We start from the raw sequence: 9,661 nt of genomic DNA on the forward strand, positions 1-9,661 counted from the left end.
AACTCACTTGGTAGACCAGGCTGGCCTCGAACTCAGAAATCCGCCTGCCTCTGCCTCCCGAGTGCTGGGATTAAAGGCCTGCGCCACCAGGCCCGGCTATACTTCTTAACCCATACACTTAAGGAGTGAGTGAAGTATCAGAAAGTTTAATTAGGGGCAGTCAGTGATGGCCACTAATGGTCTAAAGGCCTTGCCAGCACAGAATTCATGAATGCTGATGGCTACACAAGGTGGGAGAGAACATGCAGGGTGTGGTGAGCCACGGGTGTGTGTGTGGGGGGGGGGGAAGGTGCCACAGTCAACAGATCATGTTCATTCATTACCATTGATGTCACAGACAGAAGCTACAAGCTCAAGCCTTAATAGCTTGTCTAATGTGTGTGTTTTCTCCTGAGGAATGTTTTCCTTCCTTCCATGAGACGTATCACAGCATTCTAAAAATACGGTTGTAAATTATAACGCAAAAGTTGTTGCTGCTTTAAACCTTTTAAAGTCCTAAGTCACAGAGTTCTATGTCCTCAAAATGTTGCTCAGCCTCTACCGCGTCTATCTGGATGGTTTTCTCTCTCAAACTGCGTGTCTGTAACTATTAGGCATTAAGTACACACACACACACACACACACACACACACACACACACACACACACACGCTGACCCTAGCGAGCTCCATTTTCCATTCTCCCCTGTGCTTAAAAGAAGTTGCCCTGGAGTTTCAGTGCTATTATCAGAAAGCAGCAGACAACAAGAGCAGTTAAAAGCACAAAAAAAGTAAATAACATGGCAATAAATAGGCAAAATAAAATAAAATAAAATAAACAAACAAGCAAATAAATAAAGGGCATTTGTTCATAAACTCAGAGCTGAATGAAAGGCCCTGTCCTGGCTCAGTGGGGAATCTGTGTAGCTGGCAAAAGCCTCTGTTGTTGTTATTATTATTTTGCTGGCCATCTGAAACATGTAGGTGAGCTCACTTCCTAGGCCTAGTGAGATAATCCCTTGCCTTAATCTGAATCACTTGAGGATAATTTGAAGTAAAAGGCTTGAAACAAAGAGCAAGCCCTTCTGCTTCAAGTATTAATTATCTAGGAAAGGGACTACATTTAGCTATTTATAACACTAAATTATATGCCTCAAGCCCCTATGAGAAACTGAAGATAAGAGAAATTAAGTACTGTGCCATCTTTGTCATAGACTTAGAAGAGGCAAAATTGAGATTTGAACTCAGGTTTATTTGACTCTCCAGTCTGAGCTCACAATGGCAGTACAGTTTAAAAAAAAAAATCACAGAATCAATTTCCTCTGAGGCATATAGCAGCATGTGTTATGTATAATTATAACATCGCAAAGAATTCTATGCAGAAAAATGAATTTTCCAGACAAATCTGACTTTATAGGCCTGCTCTAATATTGTCTTGTATAAAGAGGACCAGAACACCTCAGAGTATCTGGTTTGTGTCTGGTTTTCCTTAATCTTTAATGATGGGCAAATCTAGTACATTATGGAAGCCCACTTTTTTTTTTCTCAAGAGATATAGATGTCTCTTAAAAATTTGATGAAAACGCATTAACTTTTCAAGCTACTGAGCTGCATTTTAGTTCACTGGGGCAGTAAATTGGGTGTACACTGTGCAGGAACGGTGGTGACCTAAAAATAAATATTTGATACAAGCCACCATATTCTCTTGGGGTGGGGTGTGTGGGGGGAGTCATGAATTAAAATTCTAAAGACTCCTCAGCTTCCCAAACAGGAGGAGGAGCTCTGTGGCCTGGAAGCGTCCTCTGTCCCTGCTGCTGTGTTTGTTCAGCTCTTTAAGAGTTCACCCCACTCGATCTTGTGGCTCCTAAAGCCAAGGGTGAAAGTTTGATCCCCGCAGAGGCCACTTCAATTCAGAGAACAAAAAGCACCATTCTCTACCCTAGACTCTGCTCCAGATCCCTGCCAGGTGTCTGCCCTCTGGTCAAAATGAGACACTGGCAAAGGGGTGCTAGCCTGTGACAGTATGGGAACACAACAAAGGACACCCCTCTACATGCGACTTGCTCTTTGTGTGCTCACGGGATCTGACATCATTCACAGAGAACGCAGATTGCACTTTACTTGCAGCTCTGGAAGTCTAAGTCAGACTGAAATACTGCTCCAGTGCCACTCACAAAACCCCATTATCTGCTCTGCCTAAGTACAGAAACTGGGCTCCTCACTGACAGGATCCTGTTGGCAATAACAAAACAAGAAGCAGCACTCAGTCTTTCGTCTGTATCTCTGTAAGAGAAGAGAGCAATACTTATAAGCCGAAATCAAGCACAGTTTTTATGTTAGTCAGAGACATTAAGCTATCAAAAGTAAAGCCATGTACACAGAAACGTCACAGGACTGGTTTGTAATATGTCCTGACAAATAAGCCATGAAAACAAGCTTCTCAAATTACTGATGCAACTTTTTAGCAGGGTCACAAACTCAGCTTTCTTTAAATTAAGTCAGCTCTTCTTAATTTTTACTTCTCTAATTACCCAGCACTTAACGCATATTTTTTTAACCTCAAATATTTGTTTTAATAACAAAACAGCACTTCAAGTCTTAAAGGATTAACATTTTCTATTTTAAACACAAAATCTAAATTAAAAATTACTAACTTAAATGATAGCAAGAGTTTAACAGAGATTAATAAGCTTTAAGTACAGTTTATATTAGTACACAGACTTCAATTTATCAAATGTCACATATATCTTTCATGATTTGGGGATTTATTTCATTTATGAAGTAGTCAAATGAATCAGCTTGCCCCCGACTGTAACAAAATACTGCTTGGTGACTTGTGACAGACAGGGTTTTAACCTCTGACAGCGAGATTCATTGTGGAGCAGGAGCCAATCATAGATCCTGACGACACTTGTCTCCTCTAAGTTGGAATATAAAAAGCCACTTGGAATACAGTATACAGGACTCACTGGCGTGGCAGGTTGTCTCTCGGACGGTACATGCACTAATATTTCACTTGGCATTACTCAAAAGCAAAAAGAAGAAATAAGAACAAGGGGAAAAAAAGATTGTGCTGATTTTAAAATGATGCAAAAACTGCAAATGTATGTTTATATTTACCTGTTTATGCTGATTGCTGCTGGCCCAGTAGATCTAAATGAGGGCAGTGAGAGAGAAGAAAATGTGGAAAAAGAGGGGCTGTGTAATGCATGTGCGTGGAGACAAAACACGAGGTACTCCAGAATAGAAGCCATAAAAATCCAAATTCTCAGTAAACTCCGCTTGGAAACAGCTCCTAACATCAGCAAAGATGCTATAAGACAACTCCTGCCAAGAGCGCCTCCGCTCCGGGAATTGATCGATCAGTACGACGTCCAGAGGGATGACAGCAGTGATGGCTCTTTGGAAGATGACGATTATCACGCTACCACGGAAACAATCATTACCATGCCTACAGAGTGTAAGTATCTGTTAGAGTATATCAACAGTTTTGCTGACTGGGTCCTAGTGCTTATGAGAAACAGATCTATTTTCAGGCTTTTAACAAGCTGTTGGCTTATATGTAAGTGGGAGAGAAAGGAGATTTTTTTTTTTCCCCAAGATTTCCTGAGAAACATGCCGACAATGAAATCTGTCTTGCTTGTTTCCTGGCAGTGCCAAATAGCTCAAAGTTAATATGCTGGCTCCGCTTTAATAGTATTTAATTTTATGTGGAAAATATAGAATGCTTGTGTGTTCAGAGTCTCACACTATAAGGTAAGGACTGTGAGATTCTATAAGCAATGTTAAAGCATGTGAAATTTACAATTACAGTTGTCTCAAATGTGTACTAGTTCCCCCCACACACACACTAAGACTAAAGAGAGAAATCTGCTGGATGTTTACTTGAACACTGTTCCACAGTTAAGAGTGCTTTCTGTTATTTAAAACTGTCAGTCTCAGAGCTTCTATGCTCTTTACAAGATAGAATATTAATTGTGAAAGCTACTGCACTGGAAAGTTAAAGAAGTTAAATATTAAATGCATTATCATGAGCCACGATGAAGCAGGCATAGCAAAATAATACTCAGGACCGAGTATCAGAAAACACTCAGGAAATGAGCATTAATTGGGAGGTCATGGTGTGAATGCTCCTGTGCCCCTTCTTAGCACTGCACTGAGAGCGTCCTGGCTGTGTATGTCCAGGCAGGGACAGTGATAGATAACCCTCTAAAAGATTTAATTCTTTATGAGAGGGAGGGGAGAACCATTACCTATAACTGCCGCATTGCTTCTGGGAGATAATACATTTCAGGCAGCTCCTGTTTGAGTTCTCCGAAAAGCAAGTCAGGTAGCCTTAGAGAGCAGGCAGAACACGAGAGATTTCTGTGCCATGTGTCTGAGCTCTTTCCTTAATACTATGCTTTAAACACTTAAAATCAGACATGACACAGTTTCAAACCAGCCCTTTCCTAAGTAATCAGGTTACAATACAGCAAATTACTTTCATTTATGACTCTTGGATCAAACGGTTCAGGAAAAAGTCTCCCTTATTTACATGGGGTTTGGCAAAGCAATTGTTAGTGCTGAACTCGCAGGGAGAGGCTGGCCCCAAGGCCACTGCTTTCTGATTTTTTTAGATAGCTTGAACATGACCTCTGAGGTTTTTTGCTAATTAGGTTTTTGTTGTTCCTTTGAATAGCTCTTCCAGAGCCTAAGTGTCACAGATGTATTACACTGTTTGCCATTTCTGAGGTTGGTTAAATTGCTCCCTGAGTCTTGTCTCCAGGTAATTGAGGCCTGGGGGAAGGGCTCCTCCCTCCAGACTGACTGGTACAGCTGCTCAGTGAGTGTAACTGCTCAGGTTCCCAAAGAATTCTAAGTGGACGTTCCGGCACGGTGTCTCTTAGTCTCTAATCATCATCACTTGAAATTTTCATGTGCTGTTCATTCTTTTGCAAAATATCCCTTAGCCCAGAGTTCTCTGGAAGGGGAGTAGAATCTACATAAACAGGTGAAAATACAGATGTCAAAAAAAAAAAAAATTCTGAAAAGCTAGAGTAACTATTTTCTCTGACGTTTCTTCTGAACCATGAATGAAGTTGCACATAATATTTTATCTTAAAAGACCACATACGTACACACTACCCCAACAGCTGATGTTAAGGAGTAATTTTATTTGTGTTTTGACGGGGTCTGATGTCAGTCATTCTCTTCTTATTCCTTTGTAGCCGACTTTCTAATGCAAGCGGATGGAAAGCCCAAATGTTGCTTTTTTAAATTTAGCTCTAAAATACAATACAACAAAGTAGTAAAAGCCCAACTGTGGATATATCTGAGACCCGTCAAGACTCCTACGACAGTGTTTGTGCAAATCCTGAGACTCATCAAACCCATGAAAGACGGTACAAGGTATACTGGAATCCGATCTCTGAAACTTGACATGAGCCCAGGCACTGGTATTTGGCAGAGTATTGATGTGAAGACAGTGTTGCAAAATTGGCTCAAACAGCCTGAATCCAACTTAGGCATTGAAATCAAAGCTTTGGATGAGAATGGGCATGATCTTGCTGTAACCTTCCCAGGACCAGGAGAAGATGGGTTGGTAAGTGATAACTGAAAGTAACATACTAACAACCGTGTTACATTTTTACTCCTGGTATGAATGATAATAGTGAAAAATAAATACTATTTTCTATCATAAGCCAGACAAAGTATCTTACTCCAAAGGTAGGTCTGTTCCCAAATCAGTAGGTGTCAATCTCATGTCCCATGAGGTACCCCTTGATGCTCTTACTTTGCAATTACAATTACATCATGTTCTTAATTCCACAAGGAGGTCCTTACTAGGAGTTAGATGTAATGTCCTTTTCATTGTAAGTCACATAATTATGTATAAACTATGAAGTCTCTATGTAACTGCAGATTCTGGTTTCTACCCAACAAATTAAAACTTTTCCCTCCCCTTTTATTTGTTTCTTATGTTTTGCATTGAAAAGTGTTGGTTCCACATAAAGTAAAAAAATATTAAAATTCTAATTAAAATACCCTTCTATGTATAGATATACTTGATTAAATATATTATACTCAGCACTTCTAATAAATATGTTCAGTACTTGCAGAATGTTGAAGCTGTGATATGTATATAGATTGCTTTGCGAAATATTGCCAATGAAACTGTAATTTCTAACCAAGCTAACCTTTGCCTCCTAGCTTATCTTTGGAATCCTTTAGCACACTTGCATAGGAATTTACTTAGGCATTACCAATTAATTAAATAGTGAAACAGTGATATGACAAGACCTCATATATTATAAAAATTAATAAGAAAATTTAACCCTCCATAACCTGAGTTACTGTTCTATGTTACTTTTATTTATTTATTCTGCTTTCAAAAACTTAATGTGAACATATGGTTATTTCCATCCACTGTCTTAATTTACACCAAAATATTGTACTTAGAAATAACAAGTCTGGTTACCTTTTAATCTTTTGATTGAACTTGGGAATATATAGTCTGGGAATCAGATCTGTTTTGAGTGAAACCTGTCATTTGAAATGCTATGATTTCCTAAATGATCTATTTTCTTTATATATGCTACTTAAGCACTGTTCTCTTTGACAGTATAGTCCCATGGTAAAAGATAAAATTGCTATCAACTATTTAAGAACGTTCTTTCTCATAGATAGTATTTTAATTACCAAGGTTGCTAATGGGTTTTAATTATTTACAGGGTGGTTAGTATGATATTCCTTAGAGTTTTCCCTCTAAAAAGGAAATGCTCTTAAATGGACTGGGAGACTGAAGCTGGCATAGTGTAAGCAAATTCTTCTCTCTTCCTCTTCCTTCTGTTCCTTCTGCTGTGGTCCTGAGGATTGGCCCAGAACCTTTCACATGAGGGGCAAACCCTGTTCCACCAGGCTCCATTCACTCCCAGTTCATCACTTCTTGTAAGCCTCTTCTTTGCTCCTCTAAGGATTCTCTTTCCACACACTATACATACAGCCACTGTCATCATGCTAATTTCTCTCTTCCCACTGTAATCCATATAGCGCTCAGAAGGAGTAACTTTGCTCTGACTTTAATATGCACATTTCTTCTAGAAAAGACCTAGGGGAGACCAGATGAGTACCTATCCATCCAAGAGCCATTAGTCACCTGCAATCAACAATGATGAAAAGCGATGCTCAGTCCTCTCACCGACCCGCCCACCTTCCCTCTCTTTCATCTTATACATATTTCCCAAGCGTCTGTCCTGCTGTTGCGTGCTGTTATGTCTGATAATAGTATAAAAAGAAACAAAATTCCAAAGGACACAAAAGGAATGACCACAGGGAATGCCTGATGCTGTTAGAGTCTTTGGGGCCATGAAAGGAAAAATGAAGAAATAAAGTCTAGTGTATATAAAAGTTCCTTAATACTGCAGTTCTTTAAAAAGAAAAGCATAAAAATGATGTTTATGGGTTTTTTTGTTTGTTTTTCTAATAATGATTTTTAAGGTAGGAAGGATTTCAGGCTCCATTAACATAAATTGTTCTTTCCTTTTCACACAGAATCCCTTTTTAGAAGTCAAAGTAACAGACACACCCAAGAGGTCCCGGCGAGACTTCGGGCTGGACTGCGATGAGCACTCCACGGAATCGCGGTGCTGCCGCTACCCCCTCACGGTCGATTTTGAAGCCTTTGGATGGGACTGGATTATCGCACCCAAAAGATATAAGGCCAATTACTGCTCGGGAGAGTGTGAATTTGTGTTTTTACAAAAATATCCGCATACTCATCTTGTGCACCAAGCAAACCCCAGAGGCTCAGCAGGCCCTTGCTGCACTCCGACAAAAATGTCTCCCATTAATATGCTGTATTTTAATGGCAAAGAACAAATAATATATGGGAAAATTCCAGCCATGGTAGTAGACCGCTGTGGGTGCTCATGAGCTTTGCATTAGGTTCAAAACTTCCCAAGTCATGGAAGGTCTTCCCCTCAATTTCGAAACTGTGAATTCAAGTACCACACAGGCTGTAGGCCTTGAGTATGCTATAGTAACTTAAGCACAAGCTACAGTGTATGAACTAAAAGAGAGAATAGATACAATGGTTGGCATTTAACCATCAGAATAAACCATATTATAGGATGTTTTATGATTTCCAGAGTTTTTGAACTAGATGGAGATCAAATTACATTTATGTCCATATATGTATATTACAACTACAATCTCGGCAAGGAAGTGAGAGTACATCCTTGTGGTCTGCTGAGTTAGGAGGGTATGAGTAAAAGGTAAAGCCTTATTTCCTAACAGTTTCACTTGATAGTTACGGAAAAATCTATTTGTAGCCTTTGTAAAGTGTAGGATTGTTATCATTTAAAAACATCACGTACACTTATATTTGTATTGTATACTTGGTAAGATAAAATTCCACAAAGTAGGAATGGGGCCTCACATATACATTCCCATTCCTATTATAATTGGACAATCCACCACGGTGCTAATGCAGTGCTGAATGGCTCCTACTGGGCTTCTCGATAGAACACTCTACAAAGTAAGACTGTCTCCCTTCCAGGAGCATCGTCACACAGCACTAAGTGTGCAATGCATTTTCTTTAAGGAAAGAAGAATCTTTTTTTTTTTTTCCTAGAGGTCAACTTTCAGTCAATTCTCTAGCACAGCGGGAGTGACTGCTGCATCTTAAAAGGCAGCCAAACAGTATTCATTTTGATCTAAATTTCAAAATCACTATCTGCCTTTATCACATGGCAATTTTGTGGTAAAATAATGGAAATGACTGGTTCTATCAATATTGTATAAAAGACTCTGAAACAATGACATTTATATAATATGTATACAATATTGTTTTGTAAATAAGTGTCTCCTTTTATATTTACTTTGGTATATTTTTACACTAGTGAAATTTCAAATCATTAAAGTACAAAGACATGTCATGTGTCACAGAAAGGTGACTGCTTTTATTTCAAAGTGAATTAGCAGATTCAATAGTGGTCTTAAAACTCTGTATGTTAAGGTTAGATGGTTATATTACAATCATTTTATGTATTTTTTACAATATCAACATTCATTTATGGATTCATAGTGACTGTATCTATGAATGTGAAGTTTCAGTGGCTTCCGGTCATTGTGTTCAAATCTCAATGCCCCACCATTTAAAAAATTATAAGCATTACTAAATATACCAAAATGTATCTAAAGAAATACAAATATGGTATCTCAATAACAGCTACTTTTATTTTATAATTTGACAGTGAATATATTTCTTCATTTACTTCAGTTTTATAAATTGGAACTTTGTTAATCAAATGTATTGTACTCATAGTTAAATGAAATTATTTCTTACATAAAATGTGTAGAAACTATAAATTAAAGTGTTTTCACATTTTTGAAAGGCATCAGTTTTATGTCATAATGATTAATTGTGGGTTTTTTAATTTTTATTTTATTTTAAGTTTGTACAAATTTTGTACCAAAAGAAGTTAGTATAGAAGTTTAATTTAGGAACTCTAGTTCTGAGTGAAATTCCTAATGAATTTGCTTTATATATACAAAAGCAAAGACTAGTGTCTTCTGTTCCATTTCTCTCTATCTTGAGCTAAAAACTATTTCATAGGTTCGATTTGAAATGCATTGCAATTGGCAGTGGTACACTCCTAGGGCTACACACTCCACCAAAGTGACAGGGACACAGGAAACCA

The 9,661-nt window shown here is 38.3% G+C and overlaps 1 protein-coding gene across 1 annotated transcript; it reads left to right on the forward strand.

Moving 5' to 3' along the window:
* The first annotated feature begins 2,944 nt into the window (after positions 1–2,944).
* Mstn (myostatin) lies at positions 2,945–9,357 on the forward strand. The gene is made up of 3 exons (XM_021198258.1): positions 2,945–3,438; positions 5,189–5,562; positions 7,512–9,357. Exons 1-3 carry the CDS (start codon positions 3,063–3,065, stop codon positions 7,890–7,892), a joined length of 1,131 nt encoding a protein of 376 aa, XP_021053917.1. The 5' UTR covers positions 2,945–3,062; the 3' UTR covers positions 7,893–9,357.
* Positions 9,358–9,661: the final 304 nt, after the last annotated feature.

The sequence above is a fragment of the Mus pahari genome, chromosome 5 (genome assembly GCF_900095145.1).
Source record: "Mus pahari chromosome 5, PAHARI_EIJ_v1.1, whole genome shotgun sequence".
Lineage (NCBI taxonomy): Eukaryota > Metazoa > Chordata > Mammalia > Rodentia > Muridae > Mus > Mus pahari.